Source organism: Podarcis vaucheri, assembly GCF_965113315.1.
Source record: "Podarcis vaucheri genome assembly, chromosome: 9".
Taxonomy (NCBI): Eukaryota; Metazoa; Chordata; class Lepidosauria; order Squamata; family Lacertidae; genus Podarcis; species Podarcis vaucheri.
The window spans coordinates 24,031,859-24,047,773 of record NC_138767.1 but is presented as its reverse complement, the minus strand read 5'-3'; the positions used below and the strand labels follow the sequence as shown (position 1 = coordinate 24,047,773).

At 42.0% G+C, this 15,915-nt stretch overlaps 1 protein-coding gene across 5 annotated transcripts in view; it reads right to left on the bottom strand.

Moving 5' to 3' along the window:
• The window catches only part of NPNT (nephronectin), a 73,003-nt gene that overhangs the window by 12,231 nt on the left and 44,857 nt on the right, over nucleotides 1-15,915 (bottom strand). For 4 of the 5 annotated variants that reach the window (XM_082236957.1, XM_082236958.1, XM_082236959.1 and 1 more), the window contains 3 exons: nucleotides 13,184-13,648; nucleotides 5,526-5,621; nucleotides 4,227-4,325 (listed from right to left, as the gene is read on the bottom strand). In XM_082236957.1, the coding sequence (XP_082093083.1) occupies nucleotides 4,227-4,325; nucleotides 5,526-5,621; nucleotides 13,184-13,648 (660 nt within the window). Of the gene's footprint in view, nucleotides 1-3,825; nucleotides 3,977-4,200; nucleotides 4,326-5,525; nucleotides 5,622-13,183; nucleotides 13,649-15,915 lie in introns of those variants that run through there. The other variant, XM_082236961.1, reaches the window with a different exon arrangement.

Here is a 15,915-nt window from a genome sequence, read left to right as displayed (position 1 = left end):
TCAAGGACCATGATGAATAGTAGTGGTGACAATGGGCATCCCTGTCTAGTGCCTTTGGAGATCTTTATCTCTTCCGTAATCACGTTATTTACTATTAACTTCGCTTTTTGCTCCGTATATATCGCCATTATCCCATTGAGAAAGTCGTTCCCCATTTCCCTCTGTTCAATGTTTTTTAGCATAAAATCCCATGACACGTTGTCGAATGCTTTTTCGGCGTCCACGAACATCAGCATTGCTTGCTTCTCATTCCTGGCAGCCAGATATTCGAGAATGTTTATGACATTTCTCACATTATCTCGCATCTGCCTGCCTGGAAGGAAGCCCGCCTGGTCTTCGTGAATAATTTCTTGTAGAACCTTTTTTAATCTTTCTGCCAATATTCCTGTAAACACTTTGTAGTCCGTATTTAGTAGTGAAATTGGTCGGTAATTCTTTACTTGGGTTAAGTCCGCTTCTTCTTTCGGGATTAGAGTTATAAATGCTTCCTTCCACGTCTCTGGGATTTCTCTCTCCTTTAATATACTGTTCATTACCTCTCTCAATGGTTGCAATAGGGTTGTGCCCAATTCTTTGTAATATCTTACTGTAAAGCCATCCGGTCCTGGGGCTTTTCCTTTTTTCAGTTTTTTAATCGCCGCCATCAATTCTATTGTATCAATTGGGGTGTTCAGCCTTTCTTGTGCTTCTGTCGGGATCTTTTGCACCTCCTTCTCTTTTAGGTATCTCTCTATTTTCCTCCTATTATTCTTCTCTTTTCTTTTATACAATTGTCTATAAAAGTCCAAGAATCCTTTCCTAATATCTTTAGGGTTAGTTATCTCCTCTCCTTCCACTACAATTTTATTAATTGTATTTTGCTCTTTCCTTTTCTTAGTCTGCCACGCAAGCCATTTTCCTGATTTATTTGCAAATTCGAAGTTCCTTTGTTTCAATTTTTTGATGTTCCATTCCACCTCCCTGTTTATCATCATTGCGAATTGAGTTTGGAGAGCCTTGATACTTTGTTTAATTCTTACATTGTTTGGTTTCTTAATCAGCTTTTGTTCATTTTCCATAATTTGTTTTAAGATTTCTTTCTTTTCTTTCTCTCTATTTCTCTTTTTGATTGAATTCTGTTGAATAAAGAAACCTCTCATTACTGCCTTTTTTGCGTCCCAGACTGTGCATATTTTCGTTCCTTTGTTACAGTTGTCTTCAAAATATTCTTTCAATTTCTTCTGTGCCTCCTGGACCACCCTTTGATCGTCCAGAAGGTAGTCGTTCAGTCTCCATCTGAATGTTCTTTCTTCAAAGCCTTTGATTTCCACTTTAATGGGACTATGGTCTGAGATAACTCTCGGTTGTATTTCCACTTGAAGGATTCTTGGCGTTAGTTCGTTTGAAATCCAAATTTGGTCAATTCTTGACATTGACTGATTTGGTTCCGAATAGAAGGTAAACTGTTTTTCAAGTGGGTGTCTTAGCCTCCAGATGTCAATTAAGTTACAGTTTTTAACCATTTCAAAGAAGGTTTTTGGTAATTTCCCTTCTTTCGAGCCATTATTTCTCAGTCTGTCCATTTCTGATGACACCACACCGTTCATATCGCCCATCAAAATCATCTTCTGGTCCGCGAACTCCAACAGCTTTTCTTCCAGATTCTTAAAGAAATCAGTCTTATTTCTATTAGGCGCGTAGATCCCGACTACAATTATTTTCTCGCCTTGCCAAGTAATTTGAATTGCCATGATTCTTCCATCCTCATCCTTAAAAATTTGTTGGGCCTCAATCTTACTTTTTACATATAATATCACTCCCCTCTTTTTCACTTTATCTGAGGATATGAATTCGTTTCCGAGTCTCTTATTAATCAGAATTCTTCTGTGTCTCTTTGCGACGTGTGTCTCCTGCATGCAAATTATGTCTAAGTTCTTCTTTTTTAACAGTTGGTCCACCTTATTTCGTTTCTTCTTATCGTTCAATCCGTTAATATTCCAATTCCAAATATTTAAAGCCATAATATTTCCAATTAGTCAAATTATTCAAAGAGTTTTCCTAGGCTGTTACAATCTTTCTTCCTCTTCCTCTTCGCTCTCCTCGGCCTCCTCCTCTTCCTCCCTTTGCCCTCCGTCTTTCGTCCTTTCCTCTACCCCTCCTGCTGCTCCTTTAACTTCTTCTTCTTCCTCTGCAATAAGTTCTTTATATTTTCTCTGAAACTTACCTATCTCCCCTGGACTGGTCAGTCGGTGTCTCTTGTTCTTGTACATGAAGGAGATCCCTTCTGGGAATTCCCATTTAAATTCTATACTGTTCTTTTTAAGCATTTGTACCAGTGGTTTATAGGGGTCTCTCCTCTTTAACAATCTGATTGGTATGTCTTTGAATATGATTGTGTAGCATCCATCTATGGACAATCTCTTTTCCCTATTTTTTTCCAGGACCAAGTTTCTCATGTCTCTATCTTTAAAGGTTATTAGACAGTCTCCAGGGTATTTCTTCGCTTTCGTCGTTTTTACCTTCATTCTGAAGGCATTCTGAATTGTGTTTGCCACCTCCACTTCTTGGAGTTCTAACCATTGGGCCATTTCCGTAATTAATTTTTGTCTAATATTCTCATTGGGAGTTTCTGGTATCCCTCTCAGCCTTAGGTTAACTTCCCGTTGTCGAAGTTCATTCATGGAGATGGCGTCCCACATTTCTTCTTGCGATTTGTTGGTTTCCATGAGTCCCACCCTGAATTTGTCTTCTTCCCGTTTCAGTTCCCTCATTTCTGTTTTGGTCCTCTTCATTCCTTCTTCTAACGCCTGTGTTCTCTTAGATACTTCCTTAATTTGTCCTTTCAGTTCATTTACCGTCTCATCCATCTTCTTATCCAATTTCCCAATCTTTTCATCCATTTGTTCCATTTTTGTTTCTAGGTTCTTTTCGCTCTGCCTGATTTCACCAAACATTTTTAATATTTCAGCTCTGAAATCTGAGTCCTGTTTAGAACTCTTTCTTTCCCCCGGAGTCCCCCCCTCGCCAGGTTTTTTCTGTGTGTGCGACATTTCATACGATTTAGTCTAAATTAGATCCCTTATTCCACACCACCCTAAAATTTATCCCACCTTCAAATGACAAGCTAGAATAAAGGAGAACAGACAAAAAAAGGAAAAAAGAAAAAAAAGATATCAGATACTCTTCCCCTGATGTAGTCGCGGCTGCCCCTTAAGTACAACAGTCAAGGTATATTTAGACCTGGTACAGTTATGATTTCTGAGCAGTCTCAGTAAACAAAGTAATCAAGATCCCTTCTTCCTGCCACCAATTAGGCTAATCCACCAAATATGAATATTGATGATTAAGACCGATGACTGTGCACCCAGGAACAGCAGGGAAAAAATAAAAAGTCAAAGTTAAAGAGGTGGAAAAATAAGTAAACTTGGTTCCTTTAGTCTAAACCATAACGTAGTCCATCTCTGCGTGTCTGCACACTTAAATTTCTTGGCAAGTCTTATACATACACATGCAGAGTTTCAGTAGAGATGTCTATCTCAAAGAACATCCTATTTTGAAACATGATACTCTTTTAAGCATTATTGAACTGGCTAGATGTGTCCTGTATGTCAGAGACACCAGTTACTGTGAATGTCTAGCTGCTTGTAGCAACAGATAGATGAGAGACCCACATGCTTCTGGGCTTAAATATCCTGAGTATTAACTTAGGAGAAATGCACACTAAAATTGTGGTGAATTGTCATAAGGAAATTCCATGAAATGTGGTAAAGCAAATTTAAGACTAGAAAAAATGAGAAACTGAGAGAAAAAGAAATTGACACCTGTCAATTCCTACTAAAGAATCCCCCCAAAATAACCTGGAATCGGCCCCACACATTATCTCCTCTCCATAAAATCTTTAAATCTGGAGTAGAAAATTACCTAACTACACAACTGTGTGGCTGTTCAGATTGCTTGTTTCTTGCCCCTCAGACTTTGGTGATAAAATAGGCTTCAACTAAATCACGTCAAAGTGCAAGTAGATAAATAGGTACCGCTCCGGCGGGAAGGTAAACGGCGTTTCCGTTTGCTGCTCTGGTTCGCCAGAAATGGCTTAGTCATGCTGGCCACATGACCCAGAAGCTGGACGCCAGCTCCCTCGGCCAATAAAGCAAGATGAGCACCGCAACCCCAGAGTCATCCATGACTGGACCTAATGGTCAGGGGTCCCTTTATCTTTACCTAAATCCAAGGAAATCAAGCAATACCTGAGGCATCTTTCACAGGTTCCCAGTGCAAATCATCGTCTTTCTCCTTCATCCACCCGCACAGACCACCGTCAAAGTTACAGCTGTGAACCAGAACACCTGCAGATCAAATGTCAAGAAAAGAGTGTAAGGTCTTGACTGTTGGAGCTGGTGAAATTTTCAGCCTAAAGCTGGTTGGTTTGGAATTTATAGCCAATGTTGGGGTGGGGCGCAGAGTGATCAAATCAGATCTGCAAAGAGAAAGTTGGGCCTATGGATTTTATTAAGGCTTCACTATTGTGGGTGTGGGTGTGTTTTTTGTTTTTTTGTAAGAACTGTCCCTAGTGCACTTTTATTGCCAGTAAATGTGGCCCATAATTTTTATGGCAAACACAAATAATAATGGTGACTATGTTTTTTCCCAACAGTTGTGTTTGCTGCAAGGAAATACAGCACACACATAGCGGCATCAACTGCAGCCTATAACATAGATTCACTCTGTATTACTAGCAGTTGGAGAATGCTGGTAAAATCTTTTATCTATTTTATTTCATTTTTCCCCCTTCATGGAATCCGAGGTGACATGTGTATGGTTCCCAGGTGGCCCAGGCACTGACCAGTCCTGCTTAGATTCAGCAAAGAGGTGTCTTCAAACCCTTGGACCTTAAGGGTCTCTTAGTCCATTTTCATAGGTGGCACCAAAAAGTGTCATGATGACCCCTGTATCCGGCAGTGATCTGTGTTGGTTTCTGTTTGCCTCACTGAGCAGCTGCTGGTAGTCACAGGACTATGTTTTCATTCCACAGTCCAGATACTGTTGGATTCCCAGGGGAAAGGGAGATGGGATGGGATGTTTACTGGTTTCCTGTTTCCTTGTACTGTCGTTTCTTTCTTGGAGTTGCTCTCTGCTTCTCACAGAGACAAGATGTATATTTACATGCTCTCTGCACAGCTTAGTAATAAAGCTTAGCAATGTAGCCATACCTGCCTCATCCTTTCGTTGCGGACTCTGGGTGTTTACTACTCTGTTGGGCTCAAGCCAAGATGAGCCATATCAGCTCGGAGGACCGGAGCTGAATTTAACTAACAATCTGGACAAAAGAGCTGAGGACTGCAGGGGCACCAGACTGGGAGACAAGTCACGATCGGGGCTCAGAGCTTAAAGTAAACGGATCTGAAGGGTGGTGTGTCTCAGCGCCAGATTGTAGGCCAGTTGACTCAAGGATCGCATTGCAAATGAAACGAGGGAAAAAGGTGCATGCACACACCATAAGCCAACAAGAAACAATTAAAAGAAGATGTGAGAATTGTGATGGCAACCTGGATCATCGTTCGCTTCGTCGTCATCGGCACTAATCCCTCTTTCAATTTCAAATGTTTCAAAGAGATTATTGCTCACTCCAGGCTGGCGTGGAACTGGGGGAAGGAAAAAAAAGGAAGCTATTTAGAAGGAATGAATGCAGTAGATAAGGAAGTAGGCCACTGAGTAATTCCAACTTTAACATTAAATAAATAAGGAGAGAATGCTTTGTGCTCCTGGAAAATTCAATCTATTTAATCGCCTTTCATATGTGGATTTATAGCGCCCACTCAACAACTTATACAGTAACGTTTATCTGGTTTCTGTCAAAGGTAAGTTGAAAAAGCTCAACGGCGTTTTGAACTTAGCAGACTTTGCCCCATAGAAAACTTCTACTGTCTCCTTCTCCTCCTTTCCTATCCCTGACATAGCAATTGTTATCGTGGCAGCATTTCAAAACACAGAGATGCTGCTACTGCAATGCAACCTTTTTAGAGCGGTGGCATCTTAGAAAAAGTAATCAATTTTGTCATGAGCCTTTTGCAGACAAGACCCACTTTCAAATCCAGTAGGTACACATGATTACCAGGTGTGCAGAAATCATGTGAAATGCCTGCATTCTGCTGGCTTGTGTCCAACTGGTTGTGTGCAGGATCTAGTTGCAAGAATCATAGGAAGCAACCCTGTACTGAGTCAGACCACTGGACAGATCAGGATTGTCTACACTGACTAGGTGTAGCTCTCTGGGGGTTCAGGCATCCTGGGGCACCCCCAGCCCTACCCATAGATTCTAAGGTTCAAACCGGAGGCCGTCCGCATTCAAGGGTTTACCACTAAGCTACGGCTCTTCCCTCACATAAACAAGTCAGGTGTGTATTGGTTGACCAAGGCAAAGCGGAGGATGCTCTCCACTTCAACACAATCCCCAAAGGAAAAGGCTGCTTTAAACCACTCCTTGTTGAAACTGACCAACCCCCTGCAATGCAGGAATCTCAACATGCGGTCCCTCAGCCACTTTGAAACCATCCTGGACCCTGCTTAGCTTTGCAATTGTGCTAGCAGTTTTATTGCCCCACTGGATGCAATCTTAACTGGTTAAAACATTTAACTAGGGAGAAGAAACGTGGTCAAATGCCTTTTTGTGTATGTGAATTCTGACTGAAGGAATGTTGCAAAGGATACTACTTGAGATATGCCTTTCATAGAATATACTCTGCATATGAGCCCAGTATATCTGAAGGAGCGGCTCCACCCCCATCGTTCTGCCAGGACGCTGAGGTCCTGCGCCAAGGGCCTTCTAGCAGTTCCCTCATTGCAAGAAGCAAAGCTACAGGGAACCAGACAGAGGGCCTTCTCGGTAGTGGCGCCTGCCCTGTGGAACGCCCTCCCACCAAATGTCAAAGAGATAACCAACTACCTGACATTCAGAAGACATCTGAAGGCAGCCCTGTTCAGGGAAGTTTTTAATGTGTGACATTTTAGTGTATTTTTTGTCTTTGTTGGAAGCCGCCCAGAGTGGCTGGGGAAATCCAGCCAAATGGGCATGGTACAAATAATATATTATATTATTATTATTATTATTATTATTATTATTATTATTATTATTATTATATTGTTGCTATGTATCTTGAGTGGATATAACAGGGGAAAGAACCAATAAAGTTATTTCTTGCACATCTTCAAAGAAATGAGTTATGTACCTGAAGATTTACTGTGACCGCTGTACAGTGGTATATCGAGTTACAAATACCTCAGGTTACAAACACTTCAGGTTACAGACTCTGCTAATCCAGAAGTAGTACTTCACATTAAGAACTTTACCTCAGGATGAGAATAGAAATCGCGTAGTGTCAGCAGCGGGAGGCCCCATTACCTAAAGTGGTACCTCAGGTTAAGAACAGTTTCTGGTTAAGAACAGACCGCCAGAACGAATTAAGTTCATAACCAGAGGTACCACTGTATAATCATAGATATCTAGCCATATTGTTTTAATTTTTTTAAACTATTCTATATGACATCTGAATGCCATTTTATCCCCTTATTATCTCTGCACAGCCTGTTTGGCTTTCAAAATAAGGTTGACAAATAAACAATACAGCCATTGTATTTATACAAGTTAGCCTTCATTTAATAAAAGCTTTCATTGCCCTTCATTTTTTTAGCTCTTTCCTCCCTTAGACACATTTTTGTTAAAATTGAAGGCAGAACTAATTCATCTGAACAGACAACTCTAACTTTGCAACAAATAAGGATGGATGGGGAATCCTGTGACAGATCTCCCAATATATGCACAATTCATATAAATTAAAAGTAGGTGACAAAAATCCTAATGAGAAACTGTTTAAATTTCCCATTTATTTCAACCTATTATGTTCATTAAATGTAATTTTGATGTTTTCTGCATTCTTTGGCAGAAGGGCGGAGTTGTGGTGGAAATGCTTGGCTTGATAGGGCAGCATATTAATTCCAAAAAATTAACAAAAAGTAAATAAAGATCTCTAGAAAACAGGAGTGCCAAGAGGAGGGAGTGGGAACAGAATATTTTGAAGGGCTAATTAAAACCAATTTTTCACTCTGCCTTTTAATCTTGAATGCTTTTATCTATTTGCCAGTGGCTGAATTTGGCTGGGAAAGAGTTGCATTGTGGTAAGCCATGATTAAGGGTCTCGGTTTCAAGTTGATTCAACGGGGCAAAAAGAAGCTTACTCAATGCTGTCAGAAAACCTGAGCACTAAATATCAGCCATGAGATTAAAGAGATTGTTAAATTAGGACTTTCTTGAGAGAGAGGATGCAGAAAAGGAAACACAACCACCCTATGAGCTAATAGAAAACTCATTCTCGACTGCTGATCCTTACGTACTCAAAACTGCCATCTGCACACAAGGAGGAGATATCAGCAGGTCTCAGGAAAATGGCAATACTGAAAATCTTTAAGACAACACAAAAGCTTGGTGAGTGGGATTAGTAGGCATGGAATGCTCATTGAATTTAGAATTCAAAGTCCTGATTTTGACCCCTAAAGACTTAAATGGCTCAGGACTGCAGTACCTCAAGGACTGCCTCTCCCCATATGAATTGATTGGATCCTACAATCATCATCTGAGGTCCTTCTTCATGTGCCCCCTCCACAAGAGTTCCAGTGTGTAGCACATGAGAACAGGCCTTTTCTGTGGTGGCTCCCTGTCTGTGGAATCCCTGTCTGTGGAACGATGCCTTATGAGGAACGGCTAAGGGAGCTGGGCATGTTTAGCCTGGAGAAGAGGAGGTTAAGGGGTGATATGATAGCCATGTTCAAATATAGAAAAGGATGTCACATAGAGGAGGGAGAAAGGTTGTTTTCTGCTGCTCCAGAGAAGCGGACACGGAGCAATGGATCCAAACTACAAGAAAGAAGATTCCACCTAAACATTAGGAAGAACTTCCTGACAGTAAGAGCTGTTCGACAGTGGAATTTGCTGCCAAGGAGTGTGGTGGAGTCTCCTACTTTGGAGGTCTTTAAGCAGAGGCTTGACAACCATATGTCAGGAGTGCTCTGATGGTGTTTCCTGCTTGGCAGGGGGTTGGACTCGATGGCCCTTGTGGTCTCTTCCAACTCTATGATTCTATGATTCTATGCTCTCCCTAGGGAGGCTTGCCTGGCACCTTCACTACATATCTTTAGGCGCCAGGCAAAAACATTCCTCTATAGCCAGGCATCTGGCTGATTAAACAAACCATAGCCTTTTCAATGTGTTTGTGGGAGGTGGGTGTTATTGGTTGCTGTTGTTGTTAAGATATTATTTTGTATTTTCATTTTGTATTTTTATACTGTAAACCACCCTGTGATCTTCAGGTACACTAATAATAATAATAATAATAATAATAATAATAATAATAATAGTTGGTCAAGGACACATCTCAAATAAAACTCCCCAAACTGGTCTAGACTGAAGGCATGAAACTGAAAATGTAAAGGGGACAGAATCTAAAATCCTTCTTACAGAGATTATAACCAAATGAGTTTTGAATACAGAAGAAAAGATTCCCATCACATGCCCTGCACAAATTTTCTGTCTAAACTGAGAGGGCACCTGTTTATGGTATCTTTAGATAAAGTTAATTACAGTGCTAGTTTTGAGCTTATGTTGTACCTTCCTATTATTTAACGGTTATGATTTTTTTTTATAAAAAAGATTTATGTGCTGCTAACAGGGTCCTCAAGGCAGTTTGTAGCAAAACATGATTATAGTATGAACATTAAACAAAAAAGAAAATCATAAAACCCACCATTAGTCATCACCAATTAAAATAGCAAAAAACGACAAACAAAACTTTTTTAAAAATCAAATAAAAAGAGTTGCGCAGTTAACCTGCTCAAAAATACCTGCAGAAAAGTAGCTGCCTTTGATTGTCCTTCTGCTCAGGACAGATTCTGTGGGTTGGCTTTTTTTCCCCTATTAGCCAACATGCTTTTATCCTGGACTACGTCATCGACTGTCAGGGACAAGAAGATCCCTGGCAATTGATGTGCCTTTATACAGTGTGCCTTTTAATTTCAAGCCACTTTGGGCGATAATCTTGTCAGAAAAGAAAGCAGGGTGTGAGCTGAATAAAAAATATTTTCTAGGGGGGAAATCACTGCTCTGAATTATTTTGGTCCAAATTACACAAAGAGTTAGCAGTTTATTTAAGTAGTTTGTTCAGGACTGGGCGCAATCCTTCTTGAACAAAAAGTAGCTGGAAGGGGTGACTGTTCTGGAAAGTTTAACTTTCTCCTTTAATGCTACTTGGAAGTCGGTTGGCTCAGTTGGTTAGAGCATGGAGAGAGAGGGAGAGAGTGCCTTGCCAGGCAATATCCACCTAAAACTTAAATTTAAAGCTTTATTTCATTGTCCACGCTATTTTTCAAAAACTGACTCGAGTTAAGTTAATAAAAGGCAACATAAACTGGCCCTGGGCTCTCTGGAAAGAAAAAGGCCTCAGGGCAACCACCATAGGAATGCTTAACAAATCGTTAGCATCCAGAGCATGAAAGGAATCTTGTGTGCAGAACACACAGCTGTGCCTTTGCTTCCATGTATATCAACTAAAGGATAGCATTTGGTTAATATTGCCTTGACTTGCATATACAGTGGTGCCCCGCAAGACGAACGCCTCGCAAGATGAAAAACTCACAAGACGAAAGGTTTTTTCGTTTTCGAGTTGCTTCACAAGACGAATTTCCCTATGGGCTTGCTTCGCAAAACGAAGCTTGCCCCCGCACCCCGGACCCCTTTTGAACCAAGGGGCGGCAACGGGGAGAAGCAATCTTCTCCCCGCTGCCCCTTCCCTTGCTTTGAAACAGGTCCGGGGACAGAGGGGAAGGCCCACGGCGCTTCCCCTCTGTCCCTGGACGGTCTCCATAGGAACGCATTGATTGATTTTCAATGCATTCCTATGGGAAACCGTGCTTCGCAAGACGAAAAACTCGCAAGAAGAAAAAACTTGCGGAACGAATTAATTTCGTCTTGCGAGGCACCACTGTATCTGTAACTCAGAATGTCAAGGCATGCATGCTGAGTACCTGACATTTCTGCAAGGATGATATGTGGTGTTTGCATGGCACACCTATCACCCTATACTCCTTACACCCATATGACTTCCTTAAGTACTGGGCAATTGCTTCCAAGTATCCTCTCTCACTTGCTCCTTTCTATAACAATTCCTCTTTTATGTAGGTACCCTTGGACTTAGAACCTGCAAAAGGACAAAATTCCAGCCAAACTGGGAAGATGGGCTGCTTTTTCAGAGGTGAACCATTAGAACAGGGTTAGGCAACCTAAGGCCCGTGGGCCGGATGCGGCCCAATTGCCTTCTCAATCCGGCCTGCGGACAGTCCGGGAATCAGTGTGTTTTTACATGAGTAGAATGTGTCCTTTTATTTAAAATGTACCTCTGGGTTATTTGTGGGGCCCGCCTGGTGTTTTTACATGAGTAGAAGGTGTGCTTTTATTTAAAATGCATCTCTGGGTTATTTTTGGGGCATAGGAATTCATTCATTCCCCCCCCCAAAAAAAATAGTCCAGCCCACCACATGGTCTGAGGGACAGTGGACCATCCCACAGCTGAAAAAGGTTGTTGACCCCTGCCTTGGAACCTGTGAGCACTCCATGCCATCATGCTACCCTGGCTGCCAATCACACTGTGGCTTTACTGCCACAAGCACATTACAATATAGACCACTTGAATGGTCAGCCAGAGCATTGAAAATACTTTTATCTGTACAAATGTACTTATAACTTATGCTTTTACAGTGATACCTCAGGTTAAGAACTGAATTTGTTCCGGAGGTCCGTTCTTAACCTGAAACTGTTCTAAATCTGAGGTACCACTTTAGCTAATGGGGCCTCCCACTGCCACTGCACTGCCGCCGTATGATTTCTGTTCTCATCCTGAAGCAAAGTTCTGTAACCTGAAGCGTCTGTAACCTGAGGTACAACTGTACTTGGATACATTCAACTGAAAGATGCTTACAACACAATATTCTTTTCCAAAAACAGACAGAAAGGAGACACTTTTTAATAATGCCAACACAGAAGCAATATTTTGGTCACACTGCAAACAGTGCCTGCATGAGCACCCTTGAAATCGCATACTGGGAATCGCAGTATGGTTCCTCTTTATTTCAACAAGAATTGTACGTTCCCAGATTGTGACTTCATTTTCCTTAAACCCTTTGTCGTGTTTTGTTTCTTCTGTCCCAATTTATCAAGCCTTCATATCTGCAGCATGTACTTAAAAGGAACAGATATCAAACCAGATAGTCGTTTCAACAAGGGGAAGAGCTTAACATGCCTCGAACTGTGCTGCTGGGAGTTGCTGAAGCCAAGCCAAAATCACTCCCAAAGCCATTAAGGAATGCACTTGTCCATCTGCCATAAGATAACAAAACTCACAGACTATTTTGCTCAGCAATGCTCCTGTTTATGAGGCTGAAGAGCAAGACTTGTCCAAATACCAACCCCAAGCTCTATAATTAACCTCAGCCCTGGTGCTATAGATGAAACAGAGTGCTGGGTATTTCTTGGCAGACATGCTGAAATGAGCAAGCCAGCAAGTGTCATCTGCGGCATGAAGTCAACTTGGCATAAAAGTAATGCAGTATCAATACAGCGCTCCGAAAGATACTTCCTCATACGAGGAGCATCTTTACAGCACCACGAGCTTTAAACGTGTCTGGTTTTGGTGGGCACATTCCATAAAGCAGGAATCAAAAGTTATTTTTAATTTGATTTTTGCAGTTGCTTAGCAATAAATACCGAGGGGATGACTCTGTGAATTCATGGATAAGAGCATTGTGCCACTTAAAAGCTTGCACTCGAAAATAGAAATGGAGCCAATAAAGTCACCGCTTTATCTATTTCGTGTCCCTCGTTTCATTCAGTCGTAAAGTGGAAGAAACTTTCCATAACACAGCAACCTGCTAGATTTGTTGCCTCCCAGATCTTGGGTTAAATGCTTTCATTAAAAAAAAACATTTAACCAAAGTCACAGTTGATTTACCAGTTTTAGCTATGGCACAAGTCCCCCCCAGGCCTTGAGTGACCAAAACTACAGTTATAGCTATGTACAGTTTTGTGTGTTGCATGAGACTTCTAATGTTTTCCATGTACAGAATGGCAAGGTTCATTTATGGAAAAGGATTCAGTGGTACTTACTAAAGACATCTCCTCGCGGTTTCTGAGGATCGATTGGTATCCTGTTGTCAACTGTGAATCCCTGCGGAGCTGTCGTTTCACTAGGAAAGTGCAGCGGCTCTTTAGTTGTAACTTGTGGTGTTTTTGTGGTTACAGGCTTAGGCGGAGTTGGAGGTGGCGTCGGGGGTCTTGTGACTGGTGGAAGTCTTGTCACTGGCTTCAAAGCTGGCCTTGTGGTCGCAGGCTTGGGTACAAACCTGGTAATTGGTTTGTGTGTCGGCCTCGTGGTTGGCTTTGGGCTGGGTCTCATTGTTGTCCTGAAAGGAGGCCTCGCTGTAGCTGGTGGATTAGGTGGTTTGATGGGGTGCCTCACACCACCAGTTTCAGGTATCCTATTTGTCATGCCACCGGTGCCTTTAGGAAAGGTTGTATTTCCCTTAAATACGGTATGTGGGCCAGATGGATCAATCATAACTTTGGGAATAGCTGGAGGGAAAAAACACATGGATGATGTTATCTCTCTATGAAAAGCACACTAAGGACACAACTGAAATATTCGGAACTTATGTTTGCTTCATGATTATATGAAAAGCATCACATTACTCACAGCATTTGTTAAAACCAGTTCCTTTCCTCCTCTCTTTTACTTTTGAAATGTGATTGATAATATTGCTCATATACACCCTCTTATAATAATGAGAATAGTGTGCAAAGTTCAAGATGATCAATGGTCCCCAGACATTATTCCCATGGACCACTTGAAAATTGCTGAGGATCTTGGTGGACCAGTTATATATTTTTTTTCTGCCTGTTGCAGCAATTGTAACACGCTGTGCTAGATGCTGGTTTTTCATTATATTTTTACAGACATGCTGCAGACCACCTGAATGAAGTTTGTGGACCGCTGGTCAACCACAGACCACAGTATGGGACATGGCCTTTTCAAGGATGTGTTTGAAAACACCAAATCAAATCTGACACAACCAACACACTCAAGAACCCACAAACTGAGCACATGAAAAGTGTACATGAATACCTCTGAAGTGAAGGAAAACTATAAGTTTTGAAAAACTATAAGTACAAGACTATCTGGCTGAAATGTTAAGGTATTTGTTCAGGGTGGGGTGAGTTCTACATATATGAATTGGCCTAAGCTGCAGTGCCATAAGGTGTGAATTGAGTCCCTGCTGCTGAAATGTGATTCTATACTTAGAAAGAGTTCCTCTGCGGTTTCTGTAGGCGTAAATTACCCATGTTGTGATATAGCCCCATCCCACCAGGATAGTCTTGTATGACAGAGCTAGGCTGCATGGTGGTGCTTGCTAAGCAACATCAATAAGCTGTAGCATTGGTGCAGGGACTCAAGCTGTCTCTGACCCTACTCTTAGGATGTACACCAAAACATATTGGAACACTTCTATTACCGTATTGGCTTGAATATAAGCCTCATTCCCCCCCCCCCCCAAATTCACAACCTTACAGTATGCAGCCAGGACCATGGGGCAAACAGCACCAGGAGAAGAGCAAAGTGGTGCCCGCCCCGCGCATAGTCCCCCGTCCTCTCCCCCAAGGCCAGGAAGGGAGAGAGTGAGGAAGGGGAAAGGCCGCTGGCAATGCAGCTTATATTTGGGTATTTTTTATTTTATTTTCCTTTCCCACTCCTTTTTAAAGGTGCGGCTTATATTCGGGTGCGGCTTATATTCGGGCCATCATGGTACAATCTGTGTCTCCCGTGTCCTTGGCATTATCCACTAGAAATGTGAAGCAAGGCTCTGGAGATTCACAGTGCAATGTGACAATTTACACAGCAGGTAAGTCTAGACTTTGTATTGTGTCTAACAAAGTTCCACTCAGAGTCAACCCATGTTCATTAATTTCAAAGGGTACAATCTCTGGGTGATGTAATCGGGATTGAAGGGAGGACATTTTTAGCAGCTTCTTCCTAGCAAGTTTAGCATGTGCTTTTGTTGTAGTTTACAGGTTTCGTCTATAAGGTAAATATAAATAGCCATCTAGCCTTGACATAGAACAAATAATCTTTTCAGATGACTGAGACACTTGGTGTTTGAAAAGCTTTAACCACATCCTTAAAGGTAAAGGGTAAAGGAACCCCTGACCATTGGGTCCAGTCATGACCGACTCTGGGGTTGCGGCGCTCATCTCGCTTTATTGGCCGAGGGAGCCGGCGTACAGCTTCCGGGTCATGTGGCCAGCATGACTAAGCCACTTCTGGTGAACCAGAGCAGCACACGGAAATGTCGTTTACCTTCCCGCTGGAGCGGTACCTATTTATCTACTTGCACTTTGACGTGCTTTCGAACTGCTAGGTTGGCAGGAGCAGGGACCGAGCAACGGGAGCTCACCCTGTTGCGGGGATTCGAACCGCCGACCTTCTGATCCGCAAGTCCTAGGCTCTGTGGTTAAACCCACAGCGCCACCCACGTCCCTAACCACATCCTTACTTCCCCACAAAAATGAAGAAACCAACAAAGGAATTATTGTTAAGGAAGAGGATTTATCATTTGCTGCAACCGTTACATTGGTTATCTGTCATCCAAACGTCTAAGGGTTGAAGCCTCATTGCATTAGGAACGGTACAAAGACAGACAGAGACCATCCCTTACCCCACATTTCCCTCTGATATGCCATCTCAGAGAGAAGCACATTAAAAGGATCCCGTTCACCTCTGCCATGCGCCTCAGCTGAGCCAAAACCCGTCTCATTTTCAATAATATCGAAAGCTGGTGAAAGAT